At 47.6% G+C, this 18,376-nt stretch overlaps 2 protein-coding genes across 2 annotated transcripts in view; one reads left to right on the top strand and one right to left on the bottom strand.

The window, feature by feature from the left end:
* Positions 1-18,376, top strand: part of Csmd2 (CUB and Sushi multiple domains 2) — a 552,860-nt gene that overhangs the window by 245,782 nt on the left and 288,702 nt on the right. The window lies entirely within an intron of this gene.
* Positions 16,575-17,117, bottom strand: Hmgb4 (high mobility group box 4). Its single transcript, XM_027399339.1, has one exon. The coding sequence runs from the start codon at positions 17,115-17,117 to the stop codon at positions 16,575-16,577; it is 543 nt and encodes a 180-aa protein (XP_027255140.1).

Below are 18,376 nucleotides of genomic sequence, written 5' to 3'. Positions count from 1 at the left end.
CTAGTCTCAGAAGGGGTGTGTGACTCTGATTGTCTTTCGACCCTCTAGCATTTAAGATAAGGAATTACAGTAGTTTTGACTCTATGAATCCGGTACCATGCTGACCCTTGATCCATGTGATCGATTTTGTCACTGTGATTTCAAGGAGTAGTTCAGGGTAAGGGGCTCAAGAGAGTTCTGTGGGCCCTGCTTCTTTTCTCCCTCGTTGAGTGGGAGGGGCAGATGGCGCTTCTAGTTTCCTTTCCTTTATGACTTGAAGGGCATGTCCACTGTGAGCCTCTTCAGGAAACCCAGGGCAGTGTGTGGAGGGGGGTCTTACCTCAGCCCAATGTGTGAGACTCCTGAGGAGCCCCAGTCTCGCTCCTCTTTGGTCTGTACACTCCTCAGTGGAGAGAGTGGAAGCAGGAACTTTAGAGAAAGGATGATATCAGAGACATTGTCCACCCACAGCCCGTCCTTTCAAACTGCCTCGTTAGACCGTCCATCTTCCCCCAAGTCAATTGCCGCCATCCACACTCAATTACGTCTAGACACCACACTCCCAGCTCCACAAAAATCCTACCTTTGCCCCACAGAGACAGGGCCCGAGTTGGATCCCAGACCCTCCACTCACAAGTCTTTAATCTTAGGCGAGTCATTTAACCTATTTGAGCCTCATGCCCTGTCGGTGGGATTATAAATTGGCACAACCTTTTCGGGAGGTAATTTCACCATTGTGATTAAAATGTATAATGTGCATAGCACCGTTAGGAGTTTATATCAAGGAACTAGGAAGAGGTTACTGGGAAATGATACATAGAAGATGTTCACCACAGTGTTATTTATTATGAAGGGAAATAGGAAACTGTCCATGTCCAACATTAGCGATTCAATAAACATGTGGAGGATAAAACATGTGGCAATTAAAATGATAATTTCAACTAATATTCAGAGAAAGTACTTAGCCTATACAAAATGAAAAACGGGTGCACAAAACTAAATATATAGCTAAAACTAAAAGTGCTACATGTATTCACATATAATAGTTGTAAAACAAGAAAAAAGCCAATAAAAATGTTAGCATCCTTAGTTCCAAACAGGAGTATTAATGGACTTTTTCTCTATATATTCTTTTGTATTATCTGGAAGTTTTACAATGGCTATATTATATTACTTTTTAGTTATAGAAAAAAATCAGTAGAAGTTCAAGTGTATTTATTTTTTTGTAGCACTGTGAGTGGAATCAGGGCCTTGCACATGCTAAAGCAATGAACTCTCCCTCTTAGCTGCAACTCAGCCCCTTGAAATGCATTTGGATAGCTCCCACTGCTTAACAGGTGTGGAGCCAAGTTCCCGAGTGTAGTTCCAGACTGCCACCCATCTCAACCCCATACCTGCAACTTCTGCAGCCTTCTTCCATCCTCACCGACACACAACACACATATTCCACATACCTGCAGCTTTGGCAGCCCTCTCTCTCTCTCTCTCTCTCTCTCTCTCTCTCTCTCTCTCTCTCTCTCTCATACACACACACACACACACACACACACACACACACACACACACACACCACCTGCAGCTTCTGCAGCCTTCTTCCATACACACACACACACACACACACACACTCCACATACATGCAGCTTCTGCAAGCTTCTTCCATCCCCCACACACACACACACCATTCCATGCATTGTGCATGGCTCAGCACTCCACACTGCTTGCTATTCTCTAGGTGTATCATAGCTGTTTCTGTTGCCATGTCTGTACATACTTTATCACAGCCTTCAGGATCCAGCTCCAGCCTCCCCCTCTTCTTTCTTGATTGCTTCCTGCCCCCCTTTTCCTGGAGAACACTCTACATCTACTGAAGTACTTATATTATGCCTGTCACGTTCACTTTCCTTTCTCTGGGAGTCCGTGGGAACCCTGGGGATGAAAGACAAATTCGTTCTTGGAGATTTAGGAAAGGATTCTTGGAGGGTATATAGGAGTTTGTGGGCTAGACCAAATACAATGACCATCCACACAACTCTGGAATGAATACCCAGCTGGCATAATGCCATCCCTGTTTCTCTCTCAACCATTATCATGCTGGATAGACTGCTACAGGATAGATCCATATCTATCTCAGCAACCAAGGAGGGTTCTGCAGGCAGAAAGTTGCCTGTGGGCTTTGCAGTGCTCTGTCAGGTACCTGACACAGACTGGGCACTGCTGGCTCATTCTTCTCCCAAAGTACAAAGGTCTTAAAGCATCAATCCTAGGATTACCCTCCCCCGTCATTGCACATGGCAAAGGGCCGTGTTACCATTACTTCTCTCTGGTTTCAAATGAGCCTCGAAGGTGCTGGCGGTCTTTAACACACAGTCTGTTGGCTTGAACCAAACTGCAGATGTTATTTACCTGATAGACACTGAGAAGCTACTCTGCAACATTTGAAGTTTGAATGACTGTGAGGCTCCCACTCAAGAAAGCTCTACTTCCCCTTTAAGCAGCATGCCACTGCTCCAGAATGACGCCTTTGAAATAAATCCTGTTTGAGTAATGTTTCTCTTGGACTCATAAAATCTTTATGGCAATCTCTCCTCATCTCATAGACTCAGAAGAAGGAAGCAAGAGCCAGAACCACTGAGCCACAAGTGGGGAATGCAGTATTTTCTCATATGGGCCACACATTTAATGCAAATTGGAGTTTTAGAATGCAGATCTAACACCGACTACATAAGCATGTGTACTCACAACACACACACACACACACACACACACACACACACACACACACACACACGTACACGCACGCACAAGCTCTGTCCAAAGTGCTGAATCTGTGAATTGCAATGACCTAATCTCTGATTAAAGAGTGGGTGGTAAGGAAATGTGCTCATTGCAATCGACAGTTTGAATGTATCAATGGATCCAGTAATGCTGCCACAGGGCCAGGGCTCAGCATGTGAAAGCACTATCGCTTCAAGCCTGACAAGCTCAGTTTGATCACTGGAACCCATGTAAAAAGCCAGATGTATGGCATGCATGGTGATGGAGACAGAAAAAAAAATGGCCAGAAATGAGGGCTAGGTATCCTGGAGTACTCGGCAAGTGACCGAAACAAGAGAGACCCTGCCTCAAAAAGGTAGGGGAGGATCCACTCCCAAAGTTTCTCCTCTGTCCTCCACACATATGACATGGCTTGTGTACGCACTACTCCCCTTACAAAATAAATAAATAGTTTTTTTAATCCAATATTAGCCATACTAAGGGGAAGAATAAAATTCTAGCAGAGAAAGAACTACTGTGTAGCTTCCAACCCAGTTATGCAGAAGGAGCCCCTGACTCCAGGGCCATGTAGCCATTCAACATACATCTTTTGAGGTCTTCCTATTTAACAGGTGTTATGCTATGACATTTAACTAGATAAATCATCATCCTTGGTATTGAACTAGGTAAACTATAATCTTTGGTCTCTATGAGGAGGTCACAGCCAGTACTTGTTTAATCACTGACCAGCCGTCGACCTGAGCAAGCTTAACCTTTCAAGCTTCAGATTTTTTCATTTAAAATGTGGAATAAAGGGATCTCACAGGATTATTGTGCAGATTAAATAAGATGACACTTGCAGAGCACTTTGCACAGAATTGAACATCATGTAAGCAAGCCATGGATGGATGTTCACATATTAGTGTTGGGTGTGAGGCATGGTGCTGAGCTCTTCATGGCCGTTATCTCATCTGTTCTCACTTAATCCCTGTCATGTTGAGCAGTTTTAGCATCCTTTTCTGGAAGAGTGGGATCAGGTAGCTCACCTAAGTTCACACAGTCAATCAGTGCTGTGCACAGAATTCCAAGCCATTCTTCCTCTAGAGCTAGTACCCAGGCTCATGGTGGAGCTCACAACAGTGGACTTTGGGGGTCGACCAAGGCAAAGGCAATCATCCAAGGAGATGAGGAAAGATATACTCTCACCTGTGTCCAAGGAAGCAAAGCTATGGAAACCAAGTGGGCACATAACTCAGATGCTTACGGGACTAAAAATGAGTTGCTATAAATGAGAAAGTAAAACCCAAGCCCTTGGGGAGATGAGACTAAACCTCAGCTACCCAGAGTAAGTTTCAATGGACTCCTATCCTTGGGGAGACAGGAATAGGGACCAGGGACTTGAAGAGAATAGAGAGATTAATGTCGATCAGCTAGACACTTGGGCGACAGTCAGGTGGGGTAGCTTACCTCACAAGGACAGGGGCCCCATGAGCTACATTTTGTGCTACTACAGATAGGGTAACAGGCAGCTGATGAGGCAACAGGAAGTCCTTCCCTAGTGAGAGCACATTGATGCTATGAGGGTAAGACAGCGACTTTTTCTTTTATTCCAAGAGCTTCTGGTGCAGTCCTACTTAGTCCCATGCATGTGTGTGACTCTTCTTTCTTCCTGTGTTAACCAAAATATTTCAAACAGCAGCCCCTTCTCTCCACAAGGCCATCCCCTAAACAATGGAGCCACTGAGAGTCTCTTGATTAAGGTTGGAAAGGTCACAGTTCAGTGGCGTTGTGGGGGGAGGAGCTGGTTTGTCCCATTTGTGATGATCCTGAGCTCCCGTCAGGTGTCTTTGCAGCTCTGACCTTCTGAGTCTTTCCCACACAGTCTGGGCAGCAGGTAGGCCAATCAATGAGGATCGTGCATCTCATGGCACCGCTCCCCGGGCCTCTGTCTGCTGCTTTCAGTCTTCGCTGTTGGATCAATGCAGGAGCAGGTGTCTGTGCTGTCTCCTAACAATGGCTCCTCTGCAGGGCCTTTGCTGTGTCCTTAAGTCAAGCTGGGGAGGTCACAGACAGCCGAGCCCAACAGGCTGGAGGCTCTGGGGAGGCCCATGTTGGCATCTGATTCGTCAGCGGGGCGGGGGGGAGGGGGGATCTCAGGAAGAGCATGGCATGAAGGTTTCCCACCCTACTCTCCATCATCTCCACTCATTAGATGGAAAGTGAGGTTGCTTCTCTCTGTGTGAGCACCCAGGGTATGCAGTCCTCACCTGCTGACTCTCAGGAGAAGCCCTGATGTGCCTGAGAAAATGAAGCAGGAATTCTGTTTGTTCCAATGCTCGTCGTCTTCATGTGACTTTGACCTTAATAAATGAGCCCTGGCTTTAGAGGGGTGGGGAAAGGTTGGACAGGAAGTTCTGGAGAACAATCTTAGAGTCTACCCAGGTTCTCCCTGTCCCCTTTGCACATAATCTCAAGTGGTCACTTCAGCCCCTCTGTCTGCCTGACTTTCTAGTTCTGGGGACTGCATTAACTGATACCATTTCTGAATCTTTTATTCAAATCACCAAGACAGAGCATCTGAGTGCCTCTTCTCCTCAGTTGATGTCCATGCCTTGTCCAATTAGCTCACACTAGGAAGAGGCATACGCACTCAGCAGGTGCAAACAGAACTGCAGGAATCCATCTCCTTGGTGATGACTTGTCAGGGAGAAGAAAAGTCTCCAGAAAGGGCTTAAGCTGGGACAGCATAGCTTCCACACCTGCCTAAATTCTGTTTTCCCTTTGAGCTCCCTCAGGAGGTGATAGAGAAAACTGCTCTTTGCATCAACCTCCTTGAACTAAACAAAATAATGCAGAGAAACAACCCAGTGGCGCTCCGTGAAGAGAGCTTGAGAGCCCTCTCTGGGTGTCCTCACAACGACTGTGTTGTCTGTATGGCTTTGAAGGTCTGTGGGAGAGAATCCTTGTGATTATTCTGAATCCTCTAAGTAGCCACGTTCCTACAGTTCTCAGAGTGGTAATGCCCTGGGATTTATAGATATAATTAAGAGCAGATGAGCCTAGAAGAGGTTGATAGTGATGAGTCTGGGATTGTACCAAACAGCAAAGAGAGCTGGGGTGTGACTTGAGCTCCAGGTCCCCATCTCCCCCTCGTGGCTGTGTTGAGGACTGGAGGAGTCTGGTAGAGGACACTGCAGTTCCTGGAGTCGTTTGGCCCGGAGTCCTTCATCTTCCATCCGCCAAAAACTTGAGACACCCATGGACTCAGCACAACAGGTTGGGAAGAGGTGGTGCTGAGTCAGCGCTGGGCAGTGAGCCCCAGAACTCTGGACAGCTCGGTGTGTTAGAGGACTGGAGGAAATCTGCCAGTCTGACCCATTTCCTTTCAGTGGCCATTTGCCTTCTGCCCACACAAAGTTCTTGCCAACCAAAGGCCAAGCATAGCATTTGGCCAGCCCCTCCCGCTCCAGCCTCTCCTCGATTTTCAGTGCTTTCTCTGACTTTAATACTCACAGAAAGGCGTGGCTATCCCAACAGGGCAATACTATGTTTTATTTGATCTATTGATTGCAGTGACCTGAATCTATTTCATCTGTCACACCAAGAATGCTTTGACCTTCCACAAGGAAATGGATACTCTCTGAACCAGAGAAAGTCTGGGGCCTCGGGAGTTCTGGGGCGTTAAATCACCATCAAAACAGGGCTTAGAGTCTGCAAGCTTATGATTTGGTGAGGTAGGGAGAGAAGGAGTTCCACAGCTACCACAAGCAGCAGTGGAGTGAGCGTGGTAGACCCAGAATGCCTGAATTCCTCTGCTTGATGGCTGTGTGACCTCGGGCAAGTGATTTAACCTCCCTGTGCCTCCATCTTTTCAGCAGTTGGCCAGAGGTGATCACAGTCTCTGCCTGGTGAGACAGTCGTGCGAGTTACACATGCCAATGCGTATGAAGTAGCTAGAACTGCAGAGAATGCTCAAAGTGGTGTGTCCACTGGGAGCTGCTGAGGTACCTTATCCTACATTTCACTTTTATCTCAAGATAAACCCTGGAAGCAGAGTTCTGGAGCCCATTAAGCAAGAGAGAAAACCAAATCTATCATATTCAGTAAATTGCCCAGGGCCACATCTCTGGTCAGTGTCAGGCACAGTTCCTGTGATGGAGAGTCTGCCTCCAGACCATGTTCTTTCTCATCTCTCCAGTGACTGCTTCCTGTCCTGGTCAACCCTGTCTTTCATAACTAGCCCATCCCCACCAGCCCGCTGCTAGCTCTTGCTCTTGGTACCACTGGAGTATCGATGTCTCTGGAATCTCCACAGCACTTTCTGCCCTGAGGACAGTCTGGTTCATGTGGATATGCTTCCATTTCTTTGTTGAAGCTGCCACAAACCATCAAGAAGAAGAGCAGAAGACCCCTAGTAGTCAGCAGTGGCCCAACCCTTGCAGATCTTGTGGGGCTGGAGCCACTAGATGCCTGCAAATTGGCCTTGGGGAATCTCCTGTTGTCCCTCAGTAACCCATGGTATCATCCAGATGAGGCTACTCTATGACCCTGGTCAATTAAGACAAACTTAAGAGCTTTTCTAGATATTGTCTGAACTCTAGATATTGTCTGATAATAAAGGACATTATTCAAAATATACAAACAGTCTAACAGCCCCTCTCTCCATCACAGTAAAGACAGGTGATGGCTGTCTCTCTCCCCTCAGCCAGCTGCAGCTCTAGTCTTGCTTCAGTCTTTCACTCTCTGGATTCAATTCAGGAAATATCCATTCCTGGAATTTACACCTGCATCCCAATGACATCACAGCCAGGGCAAAGCTCAGCTTTCCAACCACAGCTCTTACTAGCAACTTCTTGGCTGGCCACACCAGTCTCTTCTCCGTCCTTCTCACTGCCAATGCGGGGTTAGCCCATCCTAACTGGATTCCTGAAGGCCTTCATCTGGGGAAGGGCATGGGCACCTCACCTAGAATGCATGAGACAATGCCTGCAGAACACTTTGAAGGCAGGACACAGTGAGTGCCCCACATGCTGCTTGTGACTGGTCTGTTTACTACAGGGGAGCTGAGTGGCCCTAAGCACCCTCCTCAACTTAAGTCCCTGCAGGCGCCCCTTCCTACTGGCCCTCTCCATGAGCTAACCCTTCACACGTCAGGCATCTCAACTTCATCCTACAGACCAACCTCTTTCCCCGAGCCATTCCAGGCAGCTGTCTACCCTGTCTTTGGGGCTCCTATGGAGGACATTCTGCCAGGGTGTTTAGGGGGCAAAGAGAAATGGCAGAGGGGACAAGTAAGCAGTGGAATGGAGCAGGAGTCAGAGACAGGATGCTATGTGAATGGAGATTCCCCTGCCCCTTTGACATGGAAATGTGGAATACAGGCGCCTGGCCAGATTCTTTAGCACAAATGTACTTGCAGCTGTAGCAGGGAAGGGCAGCCCTGGGGACCACTGATCTCTTCCATGCCCGCTGCTGCTGCTAATTGCAGATAATGCATTAAAAATATACAGGGCAGAGTATATTCATTCTCACATGTGTATCAGGGAGTTCGGGTGGTTTATAATCACAGGATGTGAGCCAGAGGTGTTGCCGCAGAAATAGTGGTAGGATTGTGCTCACGATACCAAGCAAGCCCTCCTTGCATGGGCACCAGGGAGCAGATCGGGTAACCAGCCAAGCATAGAATGTGTGTTCAGGTATGTGGGGGACCTCGCTCTGGTGTTTGCAAAGATGTCCTGAAATCAGAGGACCAGGGCAGGAAGAACAAGCCACCTCTCAATACTCGCCCCGCCCCCCCCCGCCCGAAAGCACAAGCTGAGGATGTAACCCAATGTCTATATATTTCATCTGCAACATGGAATGCTCAAAGGGCCTTGTGACTGGGAGTGTGGTTCAGTGGTATGGCCAAGGCCTTGGGTTCCATTCCTAAACCCTTGAGGATAATGTAAGGGATAGGGAAATGGATCCGCCTGTAAAGTGCTTGCTGTCTGAGCAGGGATGAGGACCTGAGTTCAGATCCCCAGCATCCACGGTAAAATCTGGGGATGATGTTGGTGCATGCCTGTATTTCCAGCGTTGGGGAGGCAAAGACAGGGAGATCCATGGAGGTTTCTGGCCAAGCAGTCTATCAGATTTGTGAGTTCCAGTTTCAGTGAGAGACCCTGTGTTGTGAAAGTTTCCACCCAGGATAGGAACAGGGGTGGTGGTCAGGCCACATCTACTCACCTCTTCCTAGTAAGGTCCCAGTGACAAACCAAATTTAGATTCTACCAGAGTTCTCTGTGGGGAACCTTTGGGAGGGATGGCTGGATACTCAAGTGAGTTCCCATGACCCTCTCATCCCTTCCTTCTCTGAGGGAATCAACAGTCAACGAGCCCAGCTGGGATGATCCTTTGTGAGCAGACCCAGCTGAACTGAAGATGGCAGCTGTGTAACTAGGAGGATAGTCCTATACAGCACCTTGACTCAAAAAAATAAGGTGGCAAACAACTGAGGAAGACATTGTGATCAACCTCTCTCTGGCTTCCACAGTCTCACACACACACACACACACACACACACACACACACACACACACACACACACACCACCTACCTCATTCAGATTTCATTTTGTTTTGTTTTTGGTGTTTGCTTATATAATCCAGAAAACCAGCCTGGCCTTGAACTTGCAGCAACTGTTTTCCTGTGTTAGCCTCCTGAGTGCTGGAATTATAGCTTTCCATCTACATGCTCCACCCTTGTAGGTCTTTTTTATTAAGTAAGATAATTACATTAAATTGTTGCAAGCAGTATCAAGCATGGCGTAAACATCAACAAGTTTATTATTATTATTTAATCTTTGGGAAGCATTGTATCAGGTTTCAGCATACTAGATGAGTGAGGTGAGGTCTTGCCTGCCTCCACCAGCTGGGGAAACAGACAATAGTTATAGCTTACTGTGCACTGCGATGGCTGATGATGGGTTATGTGGCCGTTACAGGATAACAGAAGAGTGGGAGGTCTGAGTGGAGGCGCTTCCTGGTGGAAGTAATACCTGACCCATAGGATGATCAGAATACTCCCTGATAGATACAAAGGATGGTCCTGAGGCAGGTGAGAGGGCTCAACAGTTGACACCTGTCCCCAAAGCCTGGGGACCTGAGTTGGATCCCCAGGACCTATGGGATGGGAACAGAGAACAGACTCCCACAATTTGTCCTCTGACAGCCTCCACATGCCATGCTGTGGCACATTTATGCAATGCATTCACACAAAATAAATGAACAAACATACAGGTGGGCTCCTAGGCTAGAGCATCAGGTACCACGATCCTGAGCACTAGAGTGTCAACTAGGATGACATTCCTAGTGGGAAATACACTATAGGGCCTCAGAGTGGGTGTATCAGTTATCTACTGCCTATCACAAATTACCCCAAAAGTTAGCAGTTTGGAATAATATGTATTCTCTCCTATTGCCTGGGTGTGGCTATGTAGGAGTCTTAGGCTTTAGATTCCCACTAAGGTAAATCAGGCTGTCCTGCAGGATTCCCACTGGGGAAAGGAAGCCTTCCAAGCCTCTGACTGGTGTGCAGGGGAGACCACCTCAGTTCCCTTCCACAGGGCAGCTCTGACAGATTGCTATGCTCATCAGAGCAAGCCAAAGAGAAGATGACAGAAGTCACGGTCCTTTCTATATAACCTGCTATCAGAAGTGACATCCCACTACTTTTGCTTTATTTGAGTCATTAGAAGTGATTCTCTTGGTCCAGACCACACGCAAGGGGAAAGGATGACCCCAGAGCAAGGATGGAGCACAGAGAGGTCACCCTGAGTCACTTTCGAAGCTGTAGACCACAGTCTGCCTTCTGGTCCCTGCTGATTCCTGTCTCTTCCATGTACAAAAGAGTCACTTGTTCCCAAAGTCCCAGCCCATGATGGCATCCCCATGTGAATCTGGTCCAGTGTGCATGAGGCTACTGCACACATTCCTTAAGTAGAGACTCCAGATTGTTGACCATTTGACAATTTCCAAAATGGAACAACAACAACAAAAAGACCCTTCTCCATGTCTTAACATAGGATGGTATTGGGTCATACCTACAAACATTTCTACTTAGAAGGGAAACATGAGGCATGGAGGAGTCAACTGGCCCAGAAAAAATTGAAATCCAGCCAGAAAAAAATGTGGCTGTTTTCTTGATCCCATTTGAAAGCCTGGGACAGTTCTCTGTGACTCAGGGTACCATGACTCAGGGCTCCTCCTCCTCAATTATTGGCATCTTTCCCATGAGCCCTCTTTCTTTAAAAACATGCATTTCGTGGTGACTTGGCTCTTCATCCAATAGCCCTTTTAAATGTTGTACCGGGCCTAGTGTATTAGTGTATACCTGTAATCTCAGCACTCAAGAAACTGAGACAGGAGGATCACTGTGAGTTTGAGGCCAGATAGAATGCAAAACAAAAAAAAAGTTGATTAATTAACCAATTTGTTAATAAATTTTGCTCTTTCTCAGCTCCTTTCAGCCCTGGCTGTCAGTCTTTTCTTCAGTAAGATTTTTCTTGAAACTTTTGTGGGTCTCCCTTAATTCTCACTGACATCACCAACATATTCTCAAGGATTGTCTGCAAACAAAATAACCGGACTCTTTAATCCTGGGGACCACTTGTGCTGCAGCTTGTGACCCAGCTAAGATAGATGCAGCCAGTTCCAGACACACAAAACCTAAGAGGTGTGTTATGCCACTAGAGTTTGAGTTCATTTGTTATTACCTAGAGTACATAGTGAATGTAGACACCATGGGACTTGCTCCTAATGACTTGACTACAGCGACACCCACATATTCTTTAGGACTAAGCCTTCCCTACCCAGACCTCCAGCCGAGACAGCCAAGAGGCAGTTTCCATAGGTCCCACCATGCCTCTTGTTTGATCTGGAGGATGCTTGGTGTCAAACATGATCTCTAGGAGTCTCTGGGAACTTTTTGATCCTCTGAAGTCTTAACCAAAGGCTTATATCTTTCCCACCCCCACCTTATCTCCAAATATCTCTCCAAAGCCCTTTCCTAGTGTTGAACATCATTTGCCCTCTGGAGAATTAAATTTCAGAAGGAGAAAGTCCTGGTGCCTCTCTCATTCAGGGATTTCCTCCCAAGGATGTAGTAAAAAATCCCATCTAGCCCCAGACACCTCCTCTTTGCTGTGAAACCACAGACAACAGTATCGCTGAATTCTGCCGCATGAAAGATGCCTTTTTTTTTCCGGTCCCAAATGTGAGCTCCTCACTTCCTCTGAGCTCTCACGGGCAGCACCCTCCAAGTCTGCCTTTCAACACTCAGTTTAAATGTTTGAACTCTAACAATCTTCTCACCCAAAAGCACTCCCAGCCTCTGCCCATCAGACACCAGGTTCCAAAGCTGTGTCACATTTTACAGGTCTGTGTCCTGTCTCTCTTACTTTGATGCCCAGATCTTCACTCTATTCCAGGTGGCAGCAAATGACATCAATCCCTAGTGGCATGAAACATGAAACACCTCTTGGGTTCCGTGTGTCAGGAATTGGGGGCATCTAAGCTGAGCCAGAAGAACCGGTGGCCCTAGATCTACAGAGCCCAGTTCTTGTCTGAAGACAGTCCAGTTCCTGGCTTTCTCTTGGTTCTTGGAAGGATTCAGTACCTTGAAGACCAAGCTGGCTACCTCAGCTCCCATTGTGTGTCACTGCCATCTACCTTCTGTGCCTTGCCTCATGACCCTCTTTCAGGGGCAGTTTTCCATGTCATTGTGCTTTGGGCAGGCAAGAAGAGCTATGAAAAGTCTTAGAATTTATAGCCCAATATTTTTTTTAAATGACACAGTTGGGAAGGTATCTCAGTTAGGTAAAGGTCTGCTTTTTTATCCCCAGAATGCAGGCAGGATAACACACTCTTGTAATCTCATCACAGGCCAGAGACAGATAGACAGTTGGAAAGTTCCAGTCCGTGACTCTGTGTGTGTGTATGTTTTCTAAGCACCCCAAAAATGACATTGTCCTCTGGCTTCCACCATACACAAATGACAACCCAACATTTTTGCCCTGTTCTGTTTATTGGAATGGAGTCTCTAGATCCAGCCCACAGGACATGGATAGGGTAACAGAGGCTGCAAGTATCAGAAGGTGGGACGTCTAAGAGCATCTTACAAGCTCAGGGACAGTGTGACTGGTGAGGCCTCCATGGCCTGATTATGTCATGTCTGACTCCCACAGATGACAGGCAACCAGGCAAACATGTCATTGTTAACGGGGAGAATCTTAGAAGCATAGCCAGAAGTCTGCACAGCAGGGCCTGGAAGGGAACCCTGGATGAGGACAGCAAAACTGTTGTGCGGGGGGGGGGGGGTCTAACAGGAAGATCTCTGTCACTGCACCCCAGCTGAAAGATCAAGGACAGCTTCAGAGTTCCCTTGTCCTTTTGGCTGATTCTGCTTCCTTAGGGTGATGCCCTTGCCTTCTTTAAGCTACTAAGCCAAGCACCACCATCCCTATTCCCAGGGGCACCCACACACATCGCACCATTTACAATAATGGCCATGGTCAATAATGGTCACTCTGGAAGTGTGACAAGAAATCACATGACAACACAATGAGACACCTGCCTTTATGACTTCACCTTGGTGACCACACCCTGGCTATGGACCTGACTTCCAGCCTCATGGGCAGGAGTACTGGAGCTTTCATCCCCTAAACAGCTGAGGGGCTAGTGGACTGTGCAGCCAACAAAAAGATGCCAGTGTGGTTGAGTGACATCTCACATCGATCGTCCTGCATCCTTGATCTACTTCTCTGCTGGGATTTGAGGGAAACCCAATAAATGAAATATACTTATTTCCCTCTCCAGCACAGAATCAATTGACAGATGGAGGAAAGGCAAAAGGAGGGTCCTCTTCATTACTGAGGAACTGAACAGAAGGCAGACCTGAGAACACTCCCGGGAGGGGGAAGGACTAGGTGTAGAACCGGTGCAGAACAACTTGCCCCCATGGACAGTTGAGGCTGTGGATAAAGCATTTCTCTGGAACACTCTGGTACCCATGCCTACCAGCCCCCATCCTGAGGAGAACGAATCAGAGAGAGCAACCCCACAGTTGTCACAATGGGTTTTTAGCTATGGCCACTCCAAGCAATTCCCAATGGAGGTCCCTCATTATCTCTGCTCTTGGAGGGGAACAAGAGTTTATTAACCTCGCATCTTCTAGCTTTGCCTCCTCTCGCTGCAGTCATCACGGGGGATTGGCACTTGATAGTCTCTGAAGATTCTAGAATGATCAATAACACACACCATAAATGGAGGTGCACGGCTCCATTCACCCACACTGAAAGCCCTCTATGGGCCCCGCTGCAATCATATCTCCTATGCACTTGCCAAGCGTAGCACCTTTCAAACTTCCTCTCACACAGGGTGCTCTGGCATGCCTTGGATCCCTCTAACATGCCACATCTGCTTCCAGCCTTAGGACCTTTAGCCCTAGCTGCCCTGCTGCTCCAAAGGACTCTTCCCTCGGGACTTTGTATCCTCAAAGGGGCTTTAAATGTAGATTCTGGAATGGTTAGATGGTCCCACAGGTAAAAGAACTTGCAGTGGAGCCCTGACAGCTTGTTTGGCCCCTGGATAGAAGAGTTTCAGTCTGACTTCCACACAGGTCCTCTCATTCACACACACACACACACACACACACACACACACACACACACACACACACACACACACACAGTGCTCTCTACCCAACCTGTCATTGTCCATCGCTTGGCACAAATGATGACTCTAGTGTGTTGGTCAGCTTTTTTGTCTCTTCCTCCCTTGCTGTGTCCCTAGTACCAGAAGTTATTGGTATAAAAGTTTCTAAAATATGTATTAATAGAAGAATAATAAATTAGTAACTACATGATCACAGAGAGTGCTACCAGAGAAGAATTTGCTCATGAAGATGGTGATGGGACCAGAGGCTCAGTCTGGGTATTCCCAAGGGCAGGGAAGCCTCACTGAATTGCCTGCCTCTCACCCATCATGGTGCTCGCTCCCCTTTCTTCCTCTTCATGTTCCACCATTGTCATCGCATTATGGTCATTAGAAACCAATGGAGTCATTTCCTCTCAGTTTATGTGGTTCTTTTTCTTTAGGGACCCTGCATCCTGTTGCCAAAACTCTGACTTGACCACCCACACTCTCCTAACCACACAGGAAACCAGAAAGGGATGCTACAAGGCCCCAGGTATCTACCATCCGCCACTAAGAAGTAGGATAGTGTAAGTACAGAACCAAGGGGAAGATGTTTGAATCTACATTCCAAGGGTTGGTAACAAAGCACTGGAGACAACAGACAGGGCAGCAGATAGGCAGAGAAACAAGGCTGCCAACAGTGCCTTCTAGAAGTATGCCGTCTGGCATCCATTGAGCCAAGGCTTAACACACCTTCCTAGATTTTAATCATTTGCTGGCTGTGGAGACTCATCAGTCATGAACTCGATGAAGAGGATAAGGTAGGAGGAGCGTAAGTGATAAATATCTTCACCTTTAGACTTGCATCCATTGTCTGTGGCTTCACAACCACATTTCCAAGCCATGGTTGAGTTGTCTCGTGTGTGCAGGACAGAGCCTCTACTTTTCACTAAACATCCCCCCCACTTCCCATAGTTCCTTGGCCTTCTCACTTCATCCCACAGCAAGAAAACTTGCTAAGCAAATTGCCTAGCAAGGCAGAGTACCATTGGTTAGATGTAATGCCACCTATTAGGTATTCAGGACTGTGGTACCTCATTTAGTTGCAAAGCTAACTCCTGAGGCAGGTGCTGTATCCTTCAGAGGAGGAGGATGTGGTTCCCTAGGAGCCATGAGGCAGGAGGGATGAGTGCGCTGCGTTTTGAGTGAAAGGGGAACACTTAATTCTGATGATCTCTGTCTTTTCAATGAAGCAGAAAATGAGGGCGTCTCCTGAGAGGGTGGAGGGGAAGCAGAGTCAAGCTGGAGTACCAGCTGTAAGCCATGGAGGACGGGTGGGCTGGGGATTTCACTAATGTGAGCACCTCAGGGCTGGCCTCATCCCCTCCCCTGTTTCATCATGACTTCCCATGTTGTATTTTATGCTATAACCTTCTCTGTCATTAGGTTCTCACACAGGGCAGGGACTTCCCAAAGCCCCAATCACATGGACCTGATTATAAACCCAGAGATTAATGTGTTAATCGAAGTGGTAGCCTGGAAAATGGCAGCAGAGCAGCTGGGACTTTTAATAAGTCATCATACTTTGGTCACAAAAAGGGCTGTGTGACCTAAAGGAGGAGGAATGGGTGCCAGCTACCCAATAAATTCAGTCCCAGCCTCATTTTAGGGCTGTCCTAGTCAGGACACCACAAGTACCTGGAGGCCGGGGCTGTCCTAGCCAGGACACCACAAGTACCTGGAGGCCGGGGCTGTCCTAGCCAGGACACCACAAGTACCTGGAGGCCGGGGCTGTCCTAGCCAGGACACCACAAGGACCTGGAGGCCGGGGCTGTCCTAGCCAGGACACCACAAGGACCTGGAGGCCGGGGCTGTCCTAGCCAGGACACCACAAGGACCTGGAGGCCGGGGCTGTCCTAGCCAGGACACCACAAGGACCTGGAGGCCGGGGCTGTCCTAGCCAGGACACTTCTATTAACAGGCCCAGTCCCGGCTTCCAAAACCAGCTTGCTGCTGCCTGTGGGATGAAGAGCCTGGACTGAGCTCTTGGCTTGCCATCCCCTCACCTAAGTTAGACCTGCAGCCTCCCCAGAACCTCCAGCTGGACCCCAAAACATCAAAGAACACTAGCCACACAGGGCATCAGGGCCAGAAAGGCAGTTCGACATTTTATTTCTTCAAACTGTTTCTGGCATACCCCTGGACATTCCTCTTCTTCTGGAATTGTTTGCGGTAGTTCTCCACGTCCTCAAAGTACTTGGCTCGCAGAAGCGCAGCCTTCTGTTCATATGGCTGCTTGTCCACATTCGATGTCATGGACCACATCTTCCCTGTGGCCTTGGCCACCTGCACCACTGACCAGTTGGGGTTGTCATGCTTCAGCTGGGCATAGTGATCCAGGGAGAAGAGCAGGAAGGATGATGGGGGCTGCCGAGGTGCATGTGGGTCCCTCTTTCTCCTCTTCCTTCTCTTGCCCATGTAATTCATCATTTCTTCCTGGTATCGGGCTTTGTCAAGCTTGGCGAGGGCTTCATACTTCGCCTTTTCATGCTTTGAGATGGATCTCCATTTTTCTGAACACTTTCTAGAAAACTCTTTAAAGCCGAGGTAAGTGTTTGGCTGTTGCTCCTTGAATTTGTTCCTGTAATTCAGCATAAAGTGGATGTAAGAAGAGACATTCACCTTGGGCCTTAGCTGGACTTCTTTTCCCATGTTTATATAACCATGATTTCCTTCTCTGGATCCCGCTAATTCGGATAGCAGAGACTTCTGTCTCCACACCCCAGGAGCAATCTAGAAGGTGCTCTGCTTGCTGTGAAATTTTCTCTGTGTGTGAGCCTCAGCCAGGACCCGGCCTTTTCAGTGCTGGTGGCTTTGTTGGGTCAAAGAAGGGAAACTGTGATGTCATCCCACAGCTGGCCAATACTAGCCAAGCTCAGTCATTTGCATGGAGGTCCTCTTAGTGGCTGGTGACTCCAGGGATTTTTTTGCCTCTAAAGAAAGATGGTTTATCTGAATGATATTAGAGCAGCTACTGGCCCTGGGAATCTTTCCCCTTGGCTTCCTGGAGGCTGTGGGCTTTGCTCAGCCTCTAGGGGCTTTCTATCTCCATCCCACAGTGGGTCACAACAAGGGCTGCCTCTCTCCATGTGAGATTGTCAGGATGCCGCCTCCTCATCCTCCACGCAGGCTAGAAATAATGAACACAAGGAGGGTGGATGGCTCTGGAGCTGTCAGGATAATATGTGAAGGCTTTCTGTTTGCCTTGAGCAGTGGCAATGCCTGCTGCACAAAGGGTTTAGTAGTGACTCTAAAAATAATCAACGATGACAGCTGGGACTCGGTTCCTGTCAGGACAAAGTTGTCTAATTTAAAACCCAAGCTCTTGGGCTCGGAGTCTGAATCCTTCGTTTCTCTGAAGATATTTGAAGGGAAGGAGGGAGGAGAACCAGGGAGTTTCTTAATTACATTGGAGTGCTTGAAAATATGAATTCTTAGCTCTTTGGGAGGCCTTTGCCATCCTCAAAAGAATTCCCATTTCTTAGGGTTAGTGCACAAAACACAAGTAACAGCCAAGCAAAAGTAGCTAATACTCCACTAGTCATCCAACTGAGAAGAGTGAAGTAAAGGCCAACTGTGTGCAAGTGGACTTACTAAAGCCAGTGGATGACAGTAGTGCCACAAGCGTGGGACAAGATTTTCATTGACGTAAAAAGGACCAAAGTTAAGCAGCCACCCACAGACAGGAGCTGTGGCTCTTGAGTGCTGACTGCTAGACTGGAACCACCATGCTGGAAACTTTTTGGGGAGGAATAGGTGAGAGGTGGGTTTTTTTGTTTGTTTTTTGTTTTGTTTTGTTTTGTTTTTTTGTTTGTTTTGGTTTTTTTGTGGTTTGGGTTTTTTGTTTGTTTTCTCAGCCTGTGCAAGCTGTTTCCTGGCTTTCAGTGGGGAGGAGTTCAGAAATATACTGA

Source organism: Cricetulus griseus, chromosome 2 (genome assembly GCF_003668045.3).
Source record: "Cricetulus griseus strain 17A/GY chromosome 2, alternate assembly CriGri-PICRH-1.0, whole genome shotgun sequence".
In the NCBI taxonomy this organism is placed as follows: domain Eukaryota; kingdom Metazoa; phylum Chordata; class Mammalia; order Rodentia; family Cricetidae; genus Cricetulus; species Cricetulus griseus.
This window is presented reverse-complemented; position numbering and strand designations above follow the sequence as displayed.

What these genes read in the sequence shown, in the direction of transcription:
- Hmgb4 (XM_027399339.1), bottom strand. Translation starts at nt 17,117, where the DNA reads ATGGGAAAAGAAGTCCAGCTAAGGCCCAAGGTGAATGTCTCTTCTTAC.